This window comes from Spinacia oleracea, chromosome 3 (assembly GCF_020520425.1).
Source record: "Spinacia oleracea cultivar Varoflay chromosome 3, BTI_SOV_V1, whole genome shotgun sequence".
Taxonomy (NCBI): domain Eukaryota; kingdom Viridiplantae; phylum Streptophyta; class Magnoliopsida; order Caryophyllales; family Amaranthaceae; genus Spinacia; species Spinacia oleracea.
Genome location: NC_079489.1, coordinates 135,287,281 through 135,314,635, shown reverse-complemented (window position 1 = coordinate 135,314,635; position 27,355 = coordinate 135,287,281). Strand labels below are relative to the sequence as shown.

The window sequence follows — 27,355 nt, the reverse complement described above, 5'->3', positions numbered from 1 at the left end:
ACTTTAGCTCATTCAATTTCAGCAGATATTGAATCCAGCTAAATTCTTTGACATATAATATAGGTTTAAGAATCTCACTTGGATCCTTTGATGTTTAACTTAGTAAATGCTTATACATAGTTCAAACATTCATTACTTATATTTATTCATATGGGTCGAATATCTCCAATGGAGTCTTTCGTGTTTGATTTAGTAAATGCCATTACTTAATCTAAAACAATATCATAAGATCTTTGTAAATAGATCTTAATATCCAGTATGCACTAAGTTTCGCCTTGGTCCGACATTGATGAATAGTTTCAAATCTAAGTCATTAGCATTTGAATTTTATTTCACAATAGAGAGATATGTGTGTGATACACATAGGACCAATTAAGTTTTACGTACTCCCATTAAACTTCTTATACATCTATAAGAATCATGTACATTTTATTAAACTAAAATGCTTATTAGCTTCACTAAAATACAGTTCCAATTCCCAATTGCTTGCTTAAATCTGTACTTAGATTTCATAAGCTAGCTTTCCTTTTCAAGCATTTATTTGGATCCACAAATCCTATGACATGCCATGTACATAGTTTCTTCCAACATTTGACTGAGGAAGATGTTTTGTCAACCAAATGCCATATGTACCAATATGCAATCATTGCTTGAATTATAGACTTGAGCATTACGATTATGCATGAGGTTTCAACACAATCCATGCCATGAATTTGCTTGTAACCTTTAGCAACTAATCTAGCTTTGTGTTGTGAACACAATTTCATGTTTGATGGTTTTTATCCTTAAAACCATTTTGTAACCAATAGGTGTGAAACTATTCTTGCAAATCAACAAATTTTCAATTTTGTCATCAATACATTGAGTATGTTTTATGGCCTCTAACCATCTAAAACATTTGAGTCTATATATGGCCTCTAACCATTTTAGGGAATCTGGGTTTCGTTATAGCTTTCTTACAAGTCACAAACTCATTAATCTACATGATAATAGTTTGACTGCAAGTTGTAGGTTTCTTCACTATAGAAGAATCTCATAGTTTCATTGACCCGAACTCTATGTTTCTTCACTATCTAATAGAAGAATCTCATAGTTTCAGTGATTTGAACTCTATGCCTACATGGGTTTAGAACATCAAACAATAGAATATCAATAGCCACTTGAAAGTCCTTTGAATATTCCATTCTCCTTGAAGCACTTTTAAAGTCTTCTAAGAGATGTCTATTCTTAAAAGCCACTTCTAAAGTCCTTAAAGAATACGTGTTCGGATTTTCTGAAGAACTTCGAAAAGCCTCCGGAATGTCCGTTTATGTTTGTTGTTCGCCTCGAAGACTTTCGAGGTCTATTTTCTCCCACTTGTCATTTTGGAAACGAATCTCCAAAAGGACATTATTTCGAGCAAACAAACATTATGTTCTCAAAAATTCGTGGTAGAAACAATACCCTTGTGTCTCATTTGAATAAATCACAATGAAACATATATCTATACTTGGGCCTTAGTTTGTTGAATAACAAACACTAAGCTCCCACTGAGTTTAGCAACTCTTTAGATATATAATTATGAAAAGATATTTTGAAATTACTTTTCAATAGCTTTGACGAATTTGGTTTAGTTTGGTGGTAGTTGAGCATTTTGTTTGAGAAATTATAGGAAAAGTCTTTATGATTCATCATTGATCGAATCAAGTATTAATTGACTTCAATCATTCCAACGTAGATATTTCATATCTTATGGAGCTCGATCGTGAAATTATAACGCACAATCATTGATGATCATATTTGGTCTTAAAGTAATCATCGTCATGATCTAACCTAGATCTTTATGATTTCTTGCCAAGTGGATTTTATACTTCTGATCGAATCTTTGAACTAGCCAAATAGATTCAAATTTATATCACTCAAATCCAGGTGAAATAATAAAGTGATCATAAAATCTTTCTTTAGCTTTGAACTCTATTGTCTAGGCGTTCTAACAATAGTTCATATCTTTTGTTACTTTCAACAAGTAAGACTATCTTGTCTTGAATTGATCTAGAAATCTACCAACTTTCAAAAGTCCATCGAAATAGAGCTTATGAATGTTAACTTGTTGATATGGTCTAAGCAACAACGCCAAAGATTAGTGGAACTCAAATCAAGGGGTTGATTTGAACCTAGTAAAGTTTTTATTGTTAAATAGTTGTTTGTTTTTAATCAAGCATATTGACTCAAATCGTAAATGACCATTTCATTCAAATAAACAAACAAACAAACAAACAAGCATTGTTTTCGTTCTTCTGAATGTGAGTCTTTCTGTGTTTGAAGCAGAAATTTAGTTATGCTGATTATGGAACAAAATAGACATTAATTTCCAGCCTTTGACAGGACTTAAAACAAACTAGATGACCCTACAACTAATGTAGCATTGTCATGCTTCATTTCCCACTTGTAGGTCATTGGTGTATCCTAGCTTCCATTGTTTGAGTTATTATCGAAGTAAGAACCTCAAGCGGTCTATGATACCAAGGAAGTTTGATTGCTAGGTCACTTCTCTTTAAACATAAACTTATAGGTAGAAACGGAATCGTAAATTCCTTTCATTTGTTCCTTGTTTTCCTATTTCTTGTACCCTTTCTTATAGTCTTAAGAATTTAATTCTTTAGTGTTGAATTTTATACTTTGTTAGACATGTCCAATGTCACTCCAACAAAGTTCTTACCATTTTGTTTATGTTGAATATTCTGTTTCAACTAGATGATCTTACCAGAAGCTTCTAAGTTCTCTAAGCATCGATCACTAGTAGAAAAATCCTTATAAGTGGCTCATCAAAAGTTGTCCTTGTCAAACAAGGGCAACCTTTAAGAAATAAAAAATAAAAGACAATAAAAAAAATTCTGAAATATTTTCCCTCCTAAACGTTAAGCGCAGCTTTTGCCCTAACATTTTGCTCCCCTTCATTATTTTCTCTCTCGCAGTACACTCCTCCATACTTCTCCTCCAGAATTCATCACCGGCCAGCTTCACCACCGGCCAGCATCAACACCGGCTTATCAGTCACTCTTCGTCGGCCGTTCTTCGCAGTCAATCTTCGTCGGCCGTTCGTCGCAGCAGTAGCCCGAGTCTAGCTGCGTCCTCCTCTGCGTCATCTTCACCGGCGACGAGGTTATCCTCTTCAATTTCCTGGGCTTTGCTCAATTTGTTGTTTTTGGGTCAATTTGCAATGACTTTATTTTGTTAATTTGATGTGGGTGTGTTTGATTTATGTCTGGTGTTAATTGGGGCTTTAGAAAATTCAGCAGTTCTATAATTTTTGTTTTTTTTTTCGACTTTTTGTTGGTTTCTGCTAAATTGATTGATTCTGGGATACTGGGAATGCTGCGTAATAAATCAAACTTCGTAACACCGAGATGAAACACTATGTTGTACATATAAACTACAGAAACACAAGAATTGAAAACCTGTCAACAAACTAAACTACAGATGAAAACCTGTCAACAAGTGGTATCAGCAGCAGCAGGCCCTCACTGGAACAGATGAAACCAGTATTGACAAACTAAACAAACTAAACTTGCTCACTCTGAGTGCTTAACTAACTGAACAGAATACTGGAAGGTTAGGGGTTGATGGGTTTGAAGGCAGGGGTTGCAGGGCTGATGGGTCAGATATAGGCTGCAGGATCAGGTTCAAACATGGATTATAACGTCAGGTTCAGGTTTGGGCTGCAGGGTTGATTGTTACTTCTTTAGGAGAATACTGGTGGTCTAGGGAAACCCTACAGAAGTAAGGGTTGCTAGTGTAGCAAGAATAGAAATTAAGGAGAGGAATGTACTGTTCCAAAAAGGCACAAACAGGGATAAATTACACTAAGTAATTCTGATTTCAGAAGGCTGAATAGGAGGTGTCTAATATGGCCTGTCAACTGCAACTGGCTTTATTTTTGTGTCTAAATGGTTGGTATAAGCTGTGTTGTTCAAGAATATTGCCTTTGTTTAACAAGTTAATTAAGTTTGTCTTTTCACTCTGGATTCTTTGATAGTTTCATTTAATAAATAACTTGTTTTCCTTAACTTGGGTGGAATATAAAATATAAGGCTAGTTGATAAAATAAAAGGGAAGATGTGAACAACATAGGCACCGTGCTAGCTGGGCAGTGTGTGCTATTCTAATAATGATCTCGTTTTTGGTTTTCTTGAATGGTTGGGCAGCTCATTTAGTTTGATTTTATTCTATAATTCAAGTTGCAACAACCCCTTTGACTTGAGATGTCTGATGCAGCTATCCATGCAGTTCTATATCAAGTGAAAAAATGGGTGGAAACCAATGGTGTCTAAGTGGAAAATTGAATATAGTGGTTCTAGCTTACAGTGGGGGCTGGGGTATATTCAAACTCCTATTTGTGTTAATGTGGATTATTTAGGATTTTTTCGTATAGTTAACATGCTTACTTCTTCTAGATACTTGATAAATGTCTTTATTCTACTAAAATAATAGTTTTAAATAAAGCAATACAATAATTAACATAGTAGTTTAACTTGATACAATTAGTATAGGTTTAAAATCAAGGAATTATTTCAATGGAAGAAACTGGTTTACCTTAATAAACGATCATTCTGTTAAAACCCCGTGTGAGAACGTAATGTCCTGTGTCCTTGTTTCGGCACAATATGTCAGATTAAAGCCTTTACTTTGTGAAACTGGTTTTGCTGTTTTTTTTCCATCATTTATTTTAATGAATAAGAAAATTGTGGTTGTTGATTGTTTAAGTTGATCCCAATGGAGATGTTCGTGGGAGAATGATCAATGCTGGCATATTGATCATATAGAAACATAGGAGAGATAACGTTTCCTTGTTATTTCCAATTTTTGAGAACTATCTCAATAAAAAGGTTAAATGATTACTGATTATTATCTATACTCTTCTTTTAGGATTATACCTTCAGTTTCTCATATTTTACGACTATTTGAAACATCTTAATTTGATATGCGTCGTATTTTTGTTCGTTATTTAGGCTTCTGATGAGGAAATGTACGATCTTGTCCGTGAAGGTGTAGTTACTTTTACTGGAGCTTTGGCGAAATATTTGGGAAAGGTGCTGTGAATTTTTGTTTCTCCTCCAGTTATTATTTTTATTATTGTGAGATTGGATCTAAAATTTTCTATCTAACAAGACGACCTTAAAGTCCATTCGGTTGTTGAGAAGTTGCTTGATGTGCTCAATACTCCCTCTGAAGTTGTGCAGAGGGTTGTCTCATCTTGCTTGTCTCCACTAATGTACGTCATCTAAACAGGTATCCAAAATATCGCCAACTTAGTGTTTCCTGTGGATAATTTTTTACTTGTGCATAGCAATTGGGCATGGATTTCTAGACCCTACATGCAGGATTTGATGAGGTTTAATAAGCCACCAAAACATGGATTATGCTGACCCTATTGCCGAATGTGACCACCAGCTTGTCCTTACATTGCTTGTGGCACATTTTACACTTCTATCGCAGTGTAAATCAGCAGCAGATCTGATCAGCTTCTGATCTGATCAGTAGCAGATCAGTCGCAGCAGATCAGTAGCTGATCAGATCAAAAGCTGATCAGATCAGCAGCAGATCAACAACTGATCTGAGCAGTCTCTGATCTGATCAGCTACTGATCTGCTGCTATTGATCTGCTGCTGATCAAATCAGTAGTAGTAGATCAGCAACTGATCTGATCAAAACATCGAATCCTACGTAGGGGGTGGATTTTATAGGTGGGCTGTTTATTGTTATGCTTGTTACAATGCTACCTCAACTCAATCATTGGTTATTCTTGCTTGTTTTTGTAGTTGGGGTTGTTTGTAATCTGGTTCTAGGGCTTGGTTCTGGTCAACCCAAGTCGACTTTGGCCAAGTTATCGCTGTCAGTCAGTCTGGTCTGGTGTTGGCTTTTTCTGTAGTTCAGGTCATAGGGATATGGGTGGGTTGCCAGTTCAGGTCTGCTTTGGAATAGGTTATATTTCAAGTCTGCTTGGTCAACTTGTCCTAAGTTGCCTTTTGATGTTTTTTTTACCTTCTTAAGAGCTTGCTATTTATATTTGGTATGCATTCCAACTGATCAGAATAATGTTTTATTTGTTTTCATTTCTATACATTATTGAGTTGCATAACTTAAATGTTTGAAACCGTATTGTAGCTGTTGTTGTTGTCAAGGCTCATATATGTAGTTGCTGCTGTAAGGCTGCAATGTTGTTGAGCTGCTGTAGGCTGTTCGTTGCAGTGGCCTTGGTTCTTCGTTGCCGTGTTCTTGTTACTGATCTACCACTGATCAGCAAGCAGAAAAAGAACACTGCCACAGCAGAGCCAACAACAGCAGCAAAGCCATGGCAGAGCCACAACACAACCACAATAGTTAGCAGTTGTTGTTGTTGTTGTTGTTGCTGCATTTTGTTGCAGTTATTGTGCTGTTGTTGCAGCATGCAGTTGTTGTTGTGCTGCTGTTGCTTCATGCTGTGGCAGTTAGCAGGCCCCAAATCCTAGAGCTATAGAAGAAAAATAGAATAAAATGGGAGAATATACTGAAACTAAGCCTAGACTAGATAAACTAAAATAAGGGCAAGCAAGATTTAGCTCCCAACTATAAAATAATGAACCAAACTAGGTATAATAAATGCTTTACATGTGTACTATACTAATATTAGGTTTTCAATCCTCATTATCATCTACTTTGGACAATTTATGCACATTTAAGGCTCGTTTGATTGTTGTATGTCGTATTTTCACTTAAATGGTTGTTTTAGCTCCCAACTATAAACTAATGAACCAAACTAGGTATAATAAATGCTTTACACGTTTAATATACTTAGTATTAGGTTTTCAATCCTCATTATCATCTACTTTGGTCAATTTATGCACATATAAGGCTCGTTTGATCGTTATATGTCATATTTTGACTTAAATGGTCGTTTTCGCTCCTAACTCTCGACTAATGAACCAAAATAGGTACTATAAAACCTTTGTATGTTTAACATACTTATTATTAGGTTTCCCATACTCATCTCATCTACTTTAATCAAATTATGCACATTTAAGGCTCGTTTGATCGTTTTATGTCATATTTTGACTTAAATGGTCGTTTTCGCTCCCAACTCTCAACTAATTAACCAAAATAGGTACTATAAAACCTTTGCATGTTTAACATACTTATTATTATATTTCCAATACTCATATCATCTACTTTGATCAAGTTATGCACATTTAAGGCTTGTTTGATCGTTTTATGTCATATTTTGACTAAAATATCTATTTTCGCTCCCAACTCATCTAATGAACCAAAATAGTTATTATTAACTCTTTACATGTATAATATTCTTAGTATTACGTTGTCAATCCTCATTCTCATCTAATTTGGTCAATTTATGCACATTTAAAGCTCATTTGATCGTTATATGTCATATTTTGACTAAATAGCTATTTTCGCTTCCATCTCTCAACTAATGAACCAAAATAGTTATTCTAAATTCTTTACATGTTTAATATACTTAGTATTACGTTGCCAATCCTCATTCTCATCTACTTTGGTCAATTTATGCACATTTAAAGCTAGTTTGATCGTTATATGTCATATTTTGACTAAATAGCCATTTTCGCTCCCAACTCTCAACTAATGAACCAAAATAGTTATTCTAAACCCTTTACGTGTTTAATATACTTAGTATTAGGTTTCCAATCCTCATTCTCATCTACTTTTGTCAATTTATGCACATGTAAGGTTCGTTTTGGTCGTTATAGGTCATATGTAGCCTAAAATGTTATTTTCGCTCCCAACTTTTACAAAACGAACCTAAGTAAACATTCTAAACCATTTACATGTTTAATATGATTAGTTTAAGGTTTATAAGACTCATTCCAAGCTATTTATGCACATCTAAAGCTCGTTTGGGTCGTTATAGGTCATATGTAGCCTAAAATGCCATTTTTGCTCCCAACTTTAACAAAACGAACCAAATGAATCAAAATAGGAATTCTTAACCCTTTAGATATTTAATATACTTAGTGTTAGGTTGTCAATACTCATTCTCATCTTCTTTGGTCAAGTTATTCATATTTAAGGCTCATTTAATCGCTATAAGACATATTTTGACTATAAAAGCTGTTTCATATTTAAGGCCAAAACAAATACATTTCCTTATCTAATTTATGTTCTCTTTAATCTAGTGCGCCCAACCAGAGCATAGGGTCGAGTGTGGCTATTACGTGATGAAATTCATGCACGACATATTCAAAAGTTGCAAGGAAATTGAAGATCTGGAAAAGGTACATAAAATAGTATATGTATTAGGCTAGAAATTAGTTTAAAAAAACTATTCGCCTATAATTGGCATGAACCGTCGAAAATGCCATATTGGGCCAAATATGGCCTATATCGTTCCAATTGAGCCTTATGTGTGCATAAAGAACTTGAAATGAATCTTAGTAGCCTCTAACTAAGCATATGAAACATAAAAAAAAAGTTTAGGAAGTGTCCTTAGGTTCATTTGTTGATATTTAGGATCGAAAATGTCATTTTGGACCAAATATGACCTATATCGTCCCAAATTAGCCTTATGTGTGCATAAAGAACTTGAAATTAATCTTAGTAACCTCTAACTAAGCTTATGGGACATAAAAACGATTTAGAAAGTGTCCTTAGGTTCATTTGTTGATATTTGGGATCGAAAATGCCATTTTTGGCCAAATATGACCTATGTCGAGCCAAATGAGCCTTAGATGTGCATAAAGAACTTGAAATGAATCTTATTAACCTCTAACTAATCATATGAATTATGAAAAACGTTTAGAATATGGAAATACGTTTGTTTGTTGGTAGTTGAGATCGAAAATGCCATTTTTCGCCATAAATGACCTATATCGACCCCAATGACACATGGGCTTGCATAACGAACTTGAAATGAGTCTTATAAACATATAACTAATTATAAATCATGAAAAAGGTTTAGAATTTGAATATAAGTTCGTTTGTTGGTAGTAGGGATCGAAAATGCCATTTTTGGCCATAAATGACCTATAATCGACCCAAATGAACCTTAGGCGTGCATAACGAACTTGAAATGAGTCTTATAATCATATAACTAATCATCTAAATCATGAAAAAGGTTTAGAATGTGGATATAAGTTCGTTTGTTCGTAGTTGGGATCGAAAATGCCATTTTTGGCCATAAATGACCTATATCGACCCAAATGACCACTAGGCATGCATAACGAACTTGAAATGAGTCTTATAATCATCTGACTAATCATATAAATCATGAAAAAGGGCTAGAATGTGGAAAGAGGTTCGTTTGTTGGTAGTTGGGTTCAAAAATGTCATTTTTGGCCATAAATGTTATATATTGACCCAAATGATCCATAGGCATGAATAACGAACTTGAAATAAGTCTTATAAACATATAACTAAGCATATGAATCATGAAAAAGATTTAGAAAGTGTCCTTAGGTTCCTTTGTTGATATTTGGGATCGAAAATGACATTTTTGGCCAAATACGATCTATATCGAGCCAAATGAACCTTAGATGTGCATAAAGAACTTGAAATGAATGTTAGTACACTCAAAAAGTTGTTTTTGCGACCAATATAATTTTTGTTTTCGCATATGAAACTTAATTTAATTTATTGGTTTGCATGTACGTTGTTCTTTTAAAGGTTTTCAAAACTCCAAGGGAGGGGCCCTTTACCAAAGAGGAGTTGTATGAAGTTCGAAACAAGTGGGCTATTTACTTCAACGATTGTGAACTACCCTCAGTGTAATAAATAGAGCAGGCTTGTAGTTATTCGTGACTCTTACATTATTTTGTTATTTATCGATTTAATTAATTACATTTGAATTAATTCGGTAATATTATTGGAAATTTGAAATTTATATCATTTTTGAGGAATGTCAAGCTGATGTTTGACGAAACAGTATTCTATAAATTATAATGCAGAATTTTATATTGCAAAATCAGAAATTATATATTGCAGAATATTAGGAATTATATTGCAATTTTTTTTAAAAAAAAAAAACTCAAAAGTTGCCCTTGTTTGCAACAAGAGCAACTTATGTGAAGCTTATAAGTTGCCCTTGTTTGCAGCAAGAGCAACTTATGTGAAGCTTATAAGTTGCCCATGTTTGCAACAAGGGCAACTTATAAGCTTCACATAAGTTGCCCTTGTTGCATTTAATAATTTTACAAAAGTGACCCCCCCCCATTGGTGGCACTTATGAAGGGCAACTTATAAGCCCATTTTAAGGGAAACTTATGATGTTTTTTCCTCTAGTGGATCTATTCGAATGTCTAGGGACTAGACTCATTCGAGAATTAAATGGACAAAGATGTTAGGTTGTTAACCATTGGTAAAGCTGAGCGTTTAAACTCAATGCTTTATGATCTCAAAACTACATTGTATTTTGAATTCACAAGCACCAATCGGTTCGCCATTCGACTTTGATAGTCGAAAACAACCATAAAAGTCGCTAAAAGAAACGTACATTTTATATTGCTCATTTTCTCTCATTTCCGTGAATCGTTCTTGGATTCACTACCAATCGAGGAAATTTACTGTTACCTTGCTAAAAGGGTTTACTGCAGTGCAAGATATTTAATTATAAACAATAATTAAAACATACATTGAAGAATGCAAAGTCTAAACATTTATCATGAGTAATAACTTGAAAATTAAAGCAATCATGCAATTTAAACAAGTCATGGCATTTTATTCAAATTTCTTGTTCCGGCAGGTGTGAATAAAATGATTCCAAGATCCTTAAATCATTGAAGAATTAAGCACATTATGTAAATTAACTCAATTCTAAAATATTTTAGGTAAGCAAAAGCCTTTTGCTAATAGTCTATAAACTACTCTTGGTTGATAGGTACGTCTAAGAACTTATTAGGTAAACCTATCGAATTTGCCACGACATAAAAGGACTCCTTACTTATATCGTTGAGTTTCACCAAAGATAACATGTACTCACAATTGTTTTTGTACCTTACCCCTTTAGAATCAATAAGTAACATCTCGCTATGGCGGAAAACTATTACTAAGATTGATGTAAAGGTTAACCAAGTAAGTGTTATTTTGGCATGACACCTTTTAACTCAATTTTTAAGTTTGGAACTTAAGGCTCTTACTATGTTGGTTAGATTTTAAGTGAACTAAAATCCTTAATCATTCAACATAATCAAGCCACAATCTCATGCATATTTAAGACATATTTAAAAGCAATAAATAACTTAAAGCATGCATAAGATAAATGTGATCTAATATGGCCCGACTTCATCTTGAAGCTTCAACTTCAAAGTCCGTCTTGAAAATGGATTGGAAACTCCGTCTTGAATTTCACCGTGGGAGGCACCATTTTCTTCAAATAGGATCAGCTATAATTAAACTAGTTATAACTATTTGATGGTACGCAGACCATATTTAAAAGCAATAAAATTTGGTACTTTAGACCAATATTACATTCAAATTAATGGTACGCAGACCATATTTACTATCCTATTTGGGCCATACTAGTCACTTTCAATAACCTGCAAAACAGTACATATACCATATATACCATTCACCCATTCATTATCATGAATGGCCCACATAGCTGGTTAGTAAAACACATTGTTATGCATCACATAAATATTTGCAGCAATTAATCAAGGGCACCAATAATCTACCAATTATTCAGTCCTTATTAATTCTAATCAAGTTCTTTTAACCTTAAAGGATTGTAGACCTAATCAAGAGTTTATGACTAAAAAATGCTCCCACTTAAACCAATAACTTTATATGCTTTGCTAATTTTAAACATAAAAATGTATTTCTAGTCTAACCGGAAACATACAAGTTTAATTAAAATTTAAAGCTCATATAAAATTATAATCGAATCCATTTATTTAATTTATTTTCAGTTGAATTAAATGAATTTAAATTAATTCAAGTTTTTTAATTTTAGTAAAATAATTAGTATAAATTAAAATTTATAATAATTATAATATTTAAAATTAAAATCCGAGAAAACAATTTAAATTATTAATTTTAAAATTAATTAAAATTATTTCCGAACTGAAAATTTAAAATTAAAATGTAACGTATCAATTGTTTGCAAGACGAGGCACTTGGGCTTGCGCCCAAGCCCCATCGAGCTACGAAGCCCCATGCCCCGTGCCATTGATCGTTGCACACGGCTTGCACAGCCACACCGCACACACGCCCCTCTGCCACGCACACACGCAACCTTGCGGGCTACACTGCGCGCAACTTCGTGATGTGTCGTGGCTTCCTTCCCCTTGGCGAGCCTGGTGCGTCGTGGCATAGCACATCGCTGCCCACTCGCATCTTGCTCGTCGCATGTGTTACCCATTGCCCTCGCCCATCGCCTAGCATGCACGCCTAGGCTTCGAGCCTTGCGTGCCGCCTAGCTTGTTGCTCGCTGCATTCGTACCGCACGGGCAACGAGCTCCCTTGCTCGTCGTCGCGTGCCCGCAATATACAACACCTCTTAAGGGTAACACGTAGCTTCCATTGCTTTGTGCGTGCAACATTTATGAGCGTATTTCATAAAATTTAAAATTTTTAATTCAAAATTAATGACAAACTAATAAATCATATTAATTTCATAATTTTAGGGCGAAAAATCGATAATTTATTAATCAATTAATTTCCGATTAACTGGGATTCAAATCTAGGTCATAAAATATTTAAAATTTATCATAAATTAACAATTTTTATGGTGGTTTTTAATCATGGATACGTAATTAAATCATTAATTAATTATGAAAATCAAATCAATTCTAAATTATTCGAATTTCAACAAATTAATCATAATTACAAATTAGGTTGTATAATTAACAAGTCTATGCATTCAAAATTGTTAAACATATACAGTAGGTCAATCAAAAATTCAAGATTTATCAACAAGAATCGCAAATATTCAATTTAACATCTTAAATTTACAAACTTTTGCGTTCGAAAAACTAAAACCTCCGAAAAGTCATAGTTAGGCTTCGAATTTGGGAATTCTGGGTTCGGCCGAATAACATTATTTTTGTCAAAATTTTAGAAAGCCTTTTACATGCGGAATTGACACAAAAATCACTCGATTTGGATGAGTAACGAAGAAACTGCCGAAAAACTGCGTACATATAATTAAATAAATGCAATTTGCAATTAATTAGCAATTACGAAAATTAATCACCACTTTTATTTCTTTGCAAATTTGTAAAATTTAACCATGTCATGCAATTTAGATTATGTAAATAATAAGAGGCTTGTGATACCACTGATAGGTTATGATACATATGAACAACATAAATCATGCGGAAAAACCTTAATGCCAGGATACATATTAATTGCACATAATCATATAATTAGTCTAGGATGCATACACTTTGTAGCGTGCCCTCCCTAGCTGCGCCCGAACCGAACAAGAACAAGTCTTTAGGACTCCAAGTGTCGTCCCTCCATAGATAGTCCACAGCACGTCCGGATCCGCCTTAAGATTGACCAACTAGAATCGCCCTTAAGGTACTATTATTTTCGGCTAATATGGGCAAGTAATGTGACTGATTTTTCTGCTCAAAATCACAGCTTTTATTGTATGAATACTTGTTGAAAAACTCGTGTCTAAATTTATGACCCTAGGCATATATTTATAGAACCATGGAAAAGGATTTCGAATGCTGTTAGAATACTAATTAATTAACTAGAATCCTTTTAGAACTCTAAATAATTAATTTTATCTTTTACGATTAGGATTTAATCATAGCACGAATTCCGATAGCTTTAGGATTCGTATAGCACGCACATGAGCACGAGCACCGCACCGCACAGCCCGCGCGCATGCCTCGCGGCCTACGCGAACTGCACGTCGCCTGGCCCATGTTTGCAGCCCATCTGATCCGCGCGCGCGCCACGCCTTGCTGGGCCTGGCCTTGCGCTGGGCCTGGCGAGGCTTTGGCGTGTGTTTTGATGCGTATGGCTTGCTGGGCGACGGCCTGGCTTCGTGCTTGGCCTTCGTCTAGCAAGTCTCGTCCGATGATAATTCGTACGTTACGCTTCCGATTAAATTCCCGATTCCGGATTTCATTTCCGATACGAACAATATTTAACATTTCCGATTCCGAAATTAATTTCCGTTTCGAACAAATATTTAATATTTCCGTTTCCGGAATTATTTTCCGATTCCGATAATATTTCCGATTCTGACAATATTTCCGATTCCGGCAATATTTCTATTTCCGATAATATTTTCCGATACGTACCATGTTTTCGTTTCCGGCAACATCTACGACTTGGATAATATTTATATTTCCGATACGATCCATATTTCTGTTTCCGGCAATATCATCGTTTCCGGAGTATTCATTTACTTGCCTTTGACGATCTTAGCTCCCACTGAAACCAAGATCCGTCGATTCCGAATATCCATAGATGGAGTATTTAATGTCATTAAATACTTGATCTGTTTACGTACTATTTGTGTGACCCTACGAGTTAAGTCAAGAGTAAGCTGTGGATTAATATCATTAATTCCACTTGAACTGAAGCGGCCTCTAGCTAGGCATTCAGCTCACTTGATCTTACTGAATTATTAACTTGTTAATTAATACTGAACCGCATTTATTAGACTTAACATTAAATGCATACTTGGACCAAGGGCATTATTTCCTTCATTAGTATGTACACTAAATTATGCTAATTGACTATGTGACAATTAATCTGGATTTCTTGCTTTATGGTTTTTTCACATGAATTATATTGTTGATAACCTTACATATCAACCCTCTTAACCTTAATAAGCTGTCTCGAGATGAGTCACAACCTTGTGATAGTTCTTCATAATTGATACTATATCTAATATTGTTGTTGGTACTCCAATTACATTGTGGTCATTGTCGTCGCCTTGATCATCGACCAAGAGGTAGGTCGGCGTTTCCTTTAAGGCTCTGTTTGGTTTGGTGTAAAACACTTTCATTGTAAAATGGTTTTCCATGGAAAATATTTTTCAAGGGAAAGTACAATTCCAAAGTAGTTTTCCTTTGTTTGGTTCATTAAGGCTCCTTTTTAGTGTAAAACGTTTTCATTGTAAAATAATTTTTCATGGAAAACATTTTTCAAGGGAAAACACAATTCCAAACTAGTTTTCCTTTGTTTGGTAGCTTAAAAGAAAATGAGAGAAGATGGTGAAGATTGAGGGGAAGAAAGGAGAGGGAGGTAAGGAGGAAAGAAGGAAAATTGGTTTCCCTCACTTTCAAATGGAAAAAGGTTTCCCACCTTTGAGGGAGTCATGGAAAATGGTTTTCCATCCCTTACCCAACCAAACAACGTAAAGTGATTGAAAAGGGAAAAATCGTTTTCCATGAAAGCGTTTTACACCCTACCAAACCGGAGCCTAAAAGAAAATGGGAGAAGATGGTGAAGATTGAGGGGAAGAAAGGAGAGGAAGCTAAGGAGGAAAGGAGAAAAGGTGGGTTCCCTCCCTTTCAAATGGAAATGATTTTCCCATCTCTGATGGAGTTATGGGAAATTGTTTTCCATCTCTTGCTCAAACAAACAACGTAAAATGATTGAAAATGGAAAAATCATTTTCCATGAAAACGTTTTACACCCTACCAAATGGAACCTAAATCAACGCTCTCCAACTCTTCCATATCTATTCCGTAGTTAACATAATCTTCTATTCTTCTTTTTTTTCAAATAATATGCTTGATGCCCATTATTGCCAGAAAACAATTTACATCCAAAATCTCAATTAGTTGAGTAGAAAGTATATGGAAAAAAATTAATAGTAGATATAAGTTTCTATGCATGAGGTCAAGAAATACTAGTATAATAATTCTTTTATTTCGAAAAAAATTGCAACACTTTGATTAGCATGTTTGCCAAGATACAATTTTGATCATAATTATCTCTAATTATCCGTTTCTAAAAATTCTAAATATTTAATATCACGAAAGCAAATAATGAAATCAATTCTATGTCTTTTTACTTAATAAAATTTATTTTAATAAATTAGTAAAAATATATGGTCAAAGTTAATAGGTGTATGAATAGTAACAAAACTAAAAGTGTTTGATTTTTTTAGAAACGAAGGAAGAAGGAAGTACTCCGTATAAGATAAGAATGAAGAGACACTGTTTTAATTTACATTGAATCAACAAAATTACTAAAATAAAATTAACAAATAAATGTACATTATTAAATAAATTTTGATAATGACTAAAACTAACTCAAAGTGGGCGTAGCTACCCATGCTTGTACGTACTACGTATATACGTAAACTCGATCGATGAGGCGATCTTGAGTAGCAATTCTTGCAAAGTATGTGGAAAACATTATAAAGATATGATGCAAAATAGATGTATATATCTCAGACAATGTTTTCCACTTTTATGAGCATAGTTAGCCTAATCATAGCTGAAATCATGATTATCAACTCTCTCAACCTTAATAAGCTGTTTCGAGATGATTTACAACCTTCATAGTAATGGATACGCTCTTCGTTATAATTGATACTCAAATTAAACTGTTGTTCACTGTGGCCGACTTCGTCATCGGCCAGAAGGTGAGCCGGCGTTTCCTCTAAGTCAGCTCGCTCCCACTCTTCCATGTCTATTCCATAGTTAACATAATCTTCTCCGGCCATTGCCAATGCTTCTAAAGAAATCGACATTGCTTTGTTTTTCTTTTCTTTTTTTGTGTTTAACTTTTGTGGTTGATCGAAACGTATGAATGAAAGTATTGAAGTTACTGAAGGATGGATAATGCGTACGTGCAAGTGCGTATATATATGCAATGTTTACTGGAGAAAATGAGGCTGAATTTTCTTTAGAAACTCACGAGTTATGCATAAATATCAAATTGGTTGAATTGAAATTAATTCAAAGTTGTACGTAGAAGAGGTGGAAGAATATGCTTAAGTAAGAAACTCTCATTGGAAATATTAAGCTACAACATTCCCGTGATAATTAAGCTATTGTGTATCACTCATTCACTCCATCCTCAATTCATATAGTTTGACCAGCTAGCTAGCCAGGAATACATTTCAAATATTGTTATGTGTCTTTGTTATGTGGTTGACCACACTAAATAGGATGCCATGCAAAAACTTAAACATTTGGTCATTTTGGATAATATGCAATTAAGTTTTTCTTAATTAATCAAAATTATGTACGTAGTATGTACTAATACTCCATAGTGATCAGCCAAACTAATGTCGAACAAAGGGAGCTATATTATGTTGTCTATGCACATTTATCCATGTACAATAATATACGTAGGGCTGTCAAAAATTGACCCGATCCGAGAAACCGACCGAAACCGACCGACATCCGAACCGAATATATCCGAGAAGTAGAGGCTCTTGAATCCGATCCGAACCGATCCGACATTGATCCGAAATCCGATTTGACCCGTGAATCAAAGACCCGAACCCGATCCGCTAACAACCCGAGGAGACCCGTAACCCGATTAGTACCCGATTAGCTTTAACCAAACCGAACCCGCATCCGACCCGATAGCAATCCGAAATCCGATTTTACCGGATAACAACTGCAATCGACCCACCCGATAAAACCCGATATCCGATTTAACCCGCATTGTTCTTGACCCGATCCGAATGAACCCGAAACCGACTTTCAACCGAATTATCACCTATCCGACTTGAATCTACCCGGCATCCGAAAATAACCCGACTCGATTTAACCCGATAGCCAAAAAGTAACTACCCATACTCGATTTTATTCTATCCGATTTGATCCAACTAAAATTTAGTCTACTCATTATTAATATGACTCACCTAAACAAGTGAACTATTAATTACCTAAACTCCAACTCGATATACACATTTTTGTCGTATCATAGCTAATTTATTGTCATTATTCCCATATAATTAAAGGTCTTAAACATTATAAAACAGCATGAAATTAATTAAAAATTACGGAGTACAATACTAGTTTTTTATATCTTTGGTCTTCCCATTTCAGTATTATTTAATCAACCAAGAACTTAGTTGATGAAGTTTGGTTCTACAAATATTATACTTCAAAACATTTGTTAATCATTATTACGTTAGAGCGAAAATGTAACCTTCAGACAATTACAATATTCAATTTTGGGATATTTAATTGTCTAAATTTAACTTTATAAGTTCATTTTTACTTAATTTAGATATCTTCTATCACATTTATTTTACTTAACACTCCACTATCTTCTATCACATTTATTTTTTTTCTTAAGCAATAAGTAATGTCAATCCTTCGGGTGAATTTTATGGAAACAAGTATTAACACTCCACTATGACACTATCTTCTACCACATTTATATTTCAATAAATAATACGGAGAATCCCACTATCTCATTTCACGTCTACTTTTACAATAAATTAATATTTATATGAACAATAACTTATCTTCTACTCCGTAAAATTTAGTGTCAACGAATCTTGATAAGTGTAAAGGTTAATTTTGGACGGAGGAAGTAGAATTCTAAAAATTCATTATTTGGCATGAGATATTAGAATAATAAAGCGATATGATTTGATAGTGAACTCAATAGTTACTCGATCCATAAAACATAAGAATACTACCAACCCGATCCTAGCTCAAACCGCAAACTCAATATGTAATTGACCCGGATCCGAGGTACGACCGATCTGAACTTGACCTTAACCCGACACTCACGATCCAAACTTGACCCGAAACCGAGATTTTATCCGATCCAGACATGACACATTCCAGCAGTAAACCGGTTAAAATATTAAGTGAATCCGACATTCACCAGAACCTGAGACTTATCCGATCCGAACATGACCCGTACCCGCAGTAAACCGGTCAAAATGCAACCGTATCCGATATGCACCCGAACCAAACTAGACCCGAACCAAAATAAACCAATACAAAACCGTTTTTAACCCGAACCGGTTCAAACCGAACCCGATATTTAGCCGAACCGAAATTACCCGAACCGAAACCGACTCGAACCCGAAACAATTAATTACCCGACTTCACCCGAACCCGAAGTTATCCGAACCGATCCAAATTGACCCGGATAGAAACATTCACCCGACATTATCCGATTTCGACAGAACCCGAAGCGTTTATAACCGATCCGAAACCGATCCGATGACCCGATTTGACACCCCTAAATATACGTACTCCCTCCACCAACGAGGTCTTGTTCTAGGGAGCAAGACTGAGCGTCACTATTAGTATTTTTAATCTAAGAAAATACTTCGTATTTGTTTACTAGCTATAACTATAATAAAATATTGTTTCCATCTTTTTCTATATATTATCTTATTTAAATGTTTTCATAGTAAAAATATGGTGTTGATAGTAAAAAAAAAATTGACGATGAGTTATGGCTTATGTGGCACTTTTGTGGTACCATTAAAAAATAACACATTTTAATTATCGCAACTTACGACCTTTATCATCACCTAGCTATTCCAGTTATCCAATTTCATTTGTCATAGTTATGATACTCCATGTGATCTCCTAATACGCCCGTAATTATTTTTTTTGGTGTTAGCACCCGATTCACCCTTAGGGCTAATCCGGATTCGGGGCGAGTTTTGGGTGGATAGGTTGCAGTCCCCTCCCAATTGTTGTTGCGGGGGATCGAACACAGGTTCTCCCTATCAAGTTCAGGCTCAATCACCACTGAACCAACAAGCAATTGGTATATACGCCCGTAATTAGTGAGGATATAAACGTATCATTAAAACCAAAAGTTTGAATGAAGATGAAACGTGAAGAATATATGTGAGGTTGATCGATGAAGGTACGTGGTGGCAAAAGGAAATAAACATTACGACTTTTTATTATTCAAATGATCGAGTATAAACCAATAATTTACCCGTGAGCATTGGAGGAGAATGCAAGTAATTAAAAATGGCTTAAGCTATGACGATCCCATGCAGTCGTCTGTGCTGATGTAGTGTACGTGATGTATATTGCCTTCACGTTTTCTCGTAACCATGCTTTTAATTAGCTTTAACCAAAATACTACTAATCTAATTTCCAGTCTTCGGTCGTTTTATATGGTGCCCAACTCTCCGTACAGTAAATTTCATGCTTTTCGTTTTAACCCATTTCACAAAATCACGTGCAATACGGAGTAATGGAGTATCAATTTATTCTAAACTAGCATTTTGACCCGTGCAATGCACGTGAGTATTTTGTAATGTTTTTATAAGAACTTACATAGTTATATTGCTCGACATACAATAACTTAGATATTATGAAACTTTAAATTATTTCTATGCATTCATAATTTTTTGCTTAATGTAAGTTATAAATATATAAATAAATAGAACTACATTATGTATGCGTTAAGGTTATTACTATGTTAATCTAACAACATTTAGTGAGAACAATTGATCAAAGGTGATGATAATGTAACATATAATCTTACGTAAATAGAAAAACAAACGGTCATTGTAGGAGTTTTTTTTTTCCCTTTTCCTCCAAGGGGGAGTTTGTAGGCCGGCCGGCTCGTTTGGAGAACCGTTTGAATTTTTGCACCTCGAAGGAGTCGCCACCAAACTTATTTTAGGTCCCGTTTGGGAAGACCGCAAATGACTCTATTTTTGGATAAGGCCTTGAATCCTTGAAACGGATGGGTGAGATCCGGGCTCGGCAACGAAAATGCTTATTCGGCAAGCTTTAGAAATATTCAAGTACGTTGGCACAACATTAGTTCGAAAATAAACCCTAAGGTTAGACTATTTGGGTTTGGGTTTGAGTTTTAGAGCAAAATAGAATTTCTAATTGTACGGTGGTCACTTTTCTTTAAAGATTGATTTAAGGAACCTAAGACCGGTTTGTCCAAAAATATCTTCGTTAAGCGTGATGTAACCTTTGTATTTTGTTGTATTTAGCATGTTGGTGATGAAAGCGATAAAGCACACATAAAGCAACATCACAATACTAAATAAAGTGCGGAATTAGTAAATACAAGACCCCCTAGAAAAGGACTAGGGAGTAGGTCCACATTGCCTAGAAATGGACTAGGCAAGTAAAGGTGCGGAATTGAAAGTGCGAAATTGAAATTGCGGTATTGAAATTGCGGTATTGAAAGTGCGATATTGAAAGAGCGTTATTGGAATTGCGATATTGAAATTGCAATATTGAAAGGTGCATAATTGAAATTTGTACTTGGGCACATGAGATTCGAACGCCAAGCGGCTCCTTAAAAATAAGTGTGCCCGACACGAATTCAAAGCCAAAAATCTCAACTTGGGAGAGGTTGCTCAACCCAAATATCCTAGATTTTGCATGTTAAACTTGAAATTGGAAGATTGAATATTGAAATGTTTGAACTTGAAATGATTGAAATTTGTATTTGAAATGATTGAAATTTGAACTTGAAATGATCCTAGTTTAGGGAAATAACTATGAATAACCCTAAACATGGCAAGATCTTTGAAAATTGACTTGAACTTGTATATTGAAAATGGAGTTTTGAATCTCAAAGACTAAACCTTTAAATGTTAAAAGGTGTTTATCTTTGATTACCCCATGTTTGATGGTGATTCTAGCCCAAGAGATGATTGTAAACAACTTGGACATCCTTGAATCTTTGAAAATTGTATTTTGTATTTTGAAAAAAGTTTGTATTTTTGGAAAACATGTGTGATTGTTGCAAGTGGTGTTTTTATTGATTAAAAACACCAACTTGCTAATCATTTGGAAATCAAAGAAACATAGTAGATTAGAATGGGATTCGGATTTACCTAGTTAGATTTAGGCAAGAGCTCCCAATTGCTTTGGATTTTAGGAATTTTGTATGTGTTTTTGAGGAGTTTTGAGTTGTATTTTGAGGCGTAATGTCGAAATTACGACATTGTATTGTTGTGCCCCCCCTTTTTTCGATGGAAATGAGGGGTATTTATAGGAGGGAATGGTGCAAAACGCCAACACACGCCAGCGCCTGGCGCCAGGCCAGGCTGTGCGCTGCTGACGTGGCTTGAATGCCGCCAAAGCAAGGACGGGGAATCGTCCTTGTTTCGTCTTGTAGCGTTGTACCTGTTGTACGAATAGTACTAGGTTTGGCGTTTTGTATTTTCTTGGAGGTTAAGGCATCGTTTATCGTCTTAAAACAAGCCTTTCTCGGGTTTTTGAATTCCGGTTTTACGGGACGGGGCCCGGCATGCTCGGTTTTGTGGGTCGGCGCCCGAATTTGACTTGCCTTATATGATTTTGAGTGGAAAAGGCCTAGTAAAACCAATGGGATGGTCTACTAATTGAGATTGTTCTTGGATTTTGAAATTGGATTTGAAAAGTTGTATTTTGTACCGAGTTCCGGGAGGGGAACGACCTCGGGGTTGGATTTTGGATCTTGGATTTTGGATTTTCTCTTAGCAATTGGGATTTCCGCCTGGAGTTACTCCAATTACCTAACAAGGATAATGGTATCATCATCATCCCAAACGGGAGACACAAATTAGGTGTCTACAGTTATTAAAATAATCATAATAAATTGAAGAAAATTGATATTTAGCCATACAAAAAATAATAGGCATATAAAGTAAAACACACATTACCTTTGAAAATGTGTGATTATATGTAGTTGATTGTGCAAGTGATGTAACGAAAATGGTTTTAGTCAATTTACTTATAATGAGTGCATTGAAGATTAGAGGTTGAGGAGTCATCCTGACAAATGTTTAACTTCTTATGCCTTCTTTTTAGTAAGAACTAATGTTTATTAATATTATAGTTATGAAATATTAATAACAATTTAATTTAGCTCATTAAGTTATGATTATTTATTTATATGAATGTCTTTTAGTTTTTGTAGTTTTTTTTGGAGGGGAAGTCTTTTGAGTTTTCACTCTTTAAACACAAGGACATGTACATTAATAATAATGTCTTTTGATTTTTTCTACTTTAATTTTTTTTTCCTAAAAGAGAAGATTGATGATGTGAAGACATATGTCACATTATAACATATGGTTACATGTCACATTCTAACCTATGGCTTCAGTTTTTATAGACTAGGTATAGATTAGCAATATTTTTTCTAATTATAGTTTTGATTTGACCAGCCACAATTTATCTAATTACAAAATTTCAATCCGTACTATGTTACTGAAAGAGAATAATTCCTTGCCATTTCTCATTCATTTTGTAGGATTTATATCCATCTTTACAACATAAGTTTAGGCTAAATTCTAGGCTCTAAACTAGGAATTTATTATGTACATTAATCTCTGATATTATGCTTAGCTAGAAACTAGGGATTGATATCCCCTATATCATGCATAACGTATACATTAATAATTACAAAATATTTTATTTGCTAAAATATTTACATATTCTATTACACCCCCGACAGTCGAAACGGGTGGTTAATTACCAACGCTTAGACTGTCCCGTAAATCTTCAAATAATACATGTGGCAGTCCTTTCGTGAAAATATCGGCAATCTGAAATCGGGACGGGACGTGATGGACCCAAACTTGTCCACTCGCCACCTTTTCACGGACAAAATGGATATAAAGTTCAATATGCTTGGTCTGTTGATGTTGCACTAAATTTCCTGAAAGATAAATGGCACTTACATTATCACAATAAACCAAAGTGGCTTTAGGTATGGGACAATGTAGTTCCAATAGTAGATTACGAATCCAGCATCATTCAGAAACAACATTAGCAACTCCCCGATATTCTGCTTCCACACTTGAGCGGGAAAGAGTCGGTTGGCGTTTGGATGACCAAGAGATCAAATTATCTCCCAAAAATACGCAATATCCGGACGTTGAACGTCGTGTATCTGGACATCCCCCCCCAATCAGCATCTGTATAGGAAACCAAATTAGTTATAGATGATGGGTAGTGATGCAAACCATGATCCAGAGTACCTTTAATATACCGAATGATGCGTTTAAGAGCAAGCATATGCGTATCACGAGGAGCATGCATATGAAGACAAATTTGCTGCACACCATAAGAGATATCAGGCCTGGTGAATGTGAGATACTGAAGAGCACCTGCAAGGCTACGGAAGTGAGTAGGATCTTCATACGGATCACCTGAAGAAACACTTAGTTTTGGCTTTGTGTCGACCGGAGTAAAAGTTGGCTTACAAGATGACATTCCTGCACGTTCAATGATATCCTCAGCATATTTTCTCTGTGAAAGAAACATGCCCCCCTTGTGTCGAGTAACAGCAATGCCAAGAAAGTAGTTCAACGGGCCCAAGTTCTTCATGGAAAACTCGGTACCCAGAAGAGTCATAATTGAACGGCGAAGAGCATCAGATGAGGCAGTGAGAATAATATCATCCACATATAAAAGAATGTAGGCCATTTCATGCCCCTTTTTGTAGATAAATAAAGAGTTGTCAGACCTGCTATTAGAAAAAACCAATAGAAGATACATAATCAGCAAATCTTTTATACCAAGCTGGTGGTGCTTGCTTAAGCCCATATAAAGACTTGCGCAATAAACAAACATATAATCAGGATGAGATGGGTCTCGGTAACCTATTGGTTGATGCATGTGCACAGTCTCTTTGAGCTCGCCATGAAGAAATGCATTCTTAACATCCAACTGGTGAATGGGCCAATTCTTGGATAAGGAAAGACTTAAGACAGTGCGGATAGTTGCTGGCTTTACCACCGGACTGAAAGTCTCACCACAATCAATGCCAACATGTTGAGTTTTTCCATCACCTACAAGACGGGCTTGAAGGAAATAATGCCCTTGGTCCAAGTATGCATTTAATGATAAGTCTAATAAATGCGGTTCAGTATTAATTACACAAGTTAATAATTCAGTGAGATCAAGTGAACTGTATGCCTAGCTAGAGGCCGCTTCAATTCAAGTGGATTAATGATATTAATCCACAACTTACTCTTGACTGAACCCGTAGAGTCACACAAATAGTACGTAAACGGATCAAGTATTTAATGGAATTAAATACATTAAATACTCCATCTATGAATTTTCGGAATCGACGGATCTTGGTTTCAGTGGGAGCTGAGATCGTCAAAGGCAAATAAATGAATACTCCGGAAACAATGATATTGTCGGTAACGGAAATATGGATCGTATCGGAAATATAAATATTATCCAAGTCCTAGATGTTGCCAGAAACGGAAACATGGTACGAATCTGAAAATATTATTGGAAATGGAAATGTTGCCGGAATCTGAAATATTGCCAGAAACAGAAGTATTGTCGGAATCGGAAATATTATCGGAATCGGAAAATAATTCCGGAAACGGAAATATTAAATATTCGTTCAAAACGGAAATTAATTCCGGAATGGAAAATGTTAAATATTGTTCGTATCGAAAATGAATTCCGGAATCGGGAAATTAATCGGAAGCGCATCGTACGAATTAGCATCGGACGAGCTTGCTAGACGAAGGTCGAGCGCGAAGCCAGGCCCACGTACAGCAAGCAAGGAACGCCACACAAACAGCCCAAGGCTGCGCCAGGCCCACCGCAAGGCAGGCCCAGCGTGCGCCTAGGCTGCAGCGCGCTCGCGTGGGCTTCGTGGCTCCGTGGGCATTGCGCGGGCATGGCCTGCGCATGCGGGTCATGCTTGTGTGAGTGTTTGTGCTTCCGTATGAAACCTAAATCGTGTAGGATTCGTTTAATGCTTAAATTCCTATTCCTAATGGGTAAATTAATTAATAGATTTTAATTAGATTCTAGTTAATTAATTCGTTTCCTAGTAGGATTCCAACACCTTTTCCATAGCCTATAAATATGTGGTTAATGCTCACAATTTATAACGAGTTTTAAGTATTCAAAAAAGAGAGAATTTAAAGCAAAAATTTAGTCACCTATTTGCCTTTATATCAGCCTAAAATTATAGTACCTTAAGGGCGATTCTAGTTAGTCAAACTTAAGGGGGATCCGGACGTGCTGTGGACTTTCTACGGAGGGACGACACTTAGAGTCCTAAAGACTTGTTCTTGTTCGGTTCGGGCGCAGCAATGGAGGGCACGCTACAAAGAGTATGCATCCTAATTATGCTAATTGTTATGTGGCAATTAATTTGAATTCCTTGCTTTAATGGTTTTTCCGCATGATTTACATTCAGTTATATGTATCATAACCTAAAAGTGGTATCACGAGCCTCTAATTAACTCCATAATAATTGCTTAACATGGTCAAATTTTACAAATTTGCAAGGAATTAAAGGGGTGATTAATTTTCGTAATTGTAATTAATTGCAAATTTGCGTTTATTTAATTATATGTACGCAGTTTTTCGACAGTTTCTTCGTTACTCAACGAAATCGAGTGATTTTTGTGTCAATTCCGCATGTAAAAGACATTCTAAATTTTTGACAAAAATACTGTTTTCGGATGAACCCAGAATTCCCAAATTCGAAGCTGTAGGGGGTAATTTTTTCCCGTTTCCTAATAGGGGGGTTGGCACGCGGCGGTTCGTTTAGAGAACCGTTGAATTGTTTTTGCTCCTCGAAGGAGTCGCCACCAAACTTATTTTAGGTTCCGCTTGGGAAGACCGCAAAATGACTCTATTTTTGTATAAGGCCTTGAATCCTTGAAACGGATGGGTGAGATCCGGGCTCGGGAACGAAAATGCTTATTCTGCGAGCTTTAGAAATATTCAAGTAAGTTGGCACAACATTTTTTTGAAAAATAAACCCTAAGATTAGACTATGTGGGTTTGAAATTAAGAGCAAAATAGAATTTCTAATTGTACGGTGGTCACTTTGCGTTAAAGATTAATTTAAGGAACCTAAGGCCGGTTTGTCCAAAAATATCTTCGTTAAGGGTGATGTAACCTTTGTATTTTGTTGTATTTAGCATATTGGTGATGAAAGCGATAAAGCACATAAAGCAACATCACAATACTAAATAAAGCGCGGAATTAGTAAATTCAAGGCCCCCTAGAAAAGGACTAGGGAGTAGGTCCACATTGCTTAGAAATGGACTAGGCAAGTAAAGGCCGGTGCGAAATTGAAAGTGCGAAATTTAAATTGCGGTATTGAAATTGCGGTATTGAAATTGCGGTATTGAAATTGCAGTATTGAAAGTGCGATATTGAAAGTGCGATATTGAAAGGTGCGATATTGAAATTGCGATATTGAAAGGTGCGTAATTGAAATTTGTACTTGGGCACATGAGATTCGAACGCCAAGCGGCTCCTTAAAAATAAGTGCGCCCGACACGAATTCAAAGCCAAAAATCTCAACTTGGGAGAGGTTGCTCGACCCAAATGTCCTAGAATTTGCATATTGAACTTGAAATTGAAAGCTTGAATATTGAAAGGTTTGAACTTGAAATGATTTGAAATTTGAACTTGAAATGATCCTAGTTTAGAGAGGTAGTTATGAACAACCCTAAACATGGTGGGATATTGAAATTTGAAAACTTGAACTTGTA

At 35.5% G+C, this 27,355-nt stretch overlaps 1 protein-coding gene and 1 long non-coding RNA gene across 3 annotated transcripts; one reads left to right on the top strand and one right to left on the bottom strand.

The window, feature by feature from the left end:
• Nucleotides 1-2,903: 2,903 nt before the first annotated feature.
• LOC110794274 (uncharacterized) lies at nucleotides 2,904-9,956 on the top strand. Of its 2 annotated transcripts, XR_008931121.1 has the most exons (4): nucleotides 2,904-3,141; nucleotides 4,989-5,723; nucleotides 8,166-8,264; nucleotides 9,652-9,956. It is a non-coding gene; the product is annotated as an uncharacterized lncRNA (long non-coding RNA). The 2 variants fall into 2 exon arrangements; XR_008931120.1 differs by having other exon boundaries at nucleotides 4,989-8,264.
• Nucleotides 9,957-23,714: 13,758 nt separating this feature from the next.
• On the bottom strand, nucleotides 23,715-24,658 carry LOC110780988 (uncharacterized mitochondrial protein AtMg00810-like). Its single transcript, XM_056839684.1, has 2 exons — nucleotides 24,626-24,658; nucleotides 23,715-24,539 (listed from the first exon to the last, which is right to left on the bottom strand). Exons 1-2 carry the CDS (start codon nucleotides 24,656-24,658, stop codon nucleotides 23,715-23,717), a joined length of 858 nt encoding a protein of 285 aa, XP_056695662.1.
• Nucleotides 24,659-27,355: the final 2,697 nt, after the last annotated feature.

Coding starts and splice junctions, on each gene's coding strand:
- LOC110780988 (XM_056839684.1), bottom strand. CDS start 24,658: ATGGAAAAACTCAACATGTTGGCATTGATTGTG. Junction 24,540..24,625: donor ACATGTTGGCATTGATTGTG/GTGAGACTTTCA, acceptor CCCATTCACCAG/TTGGATGTTAAGAATGCATT.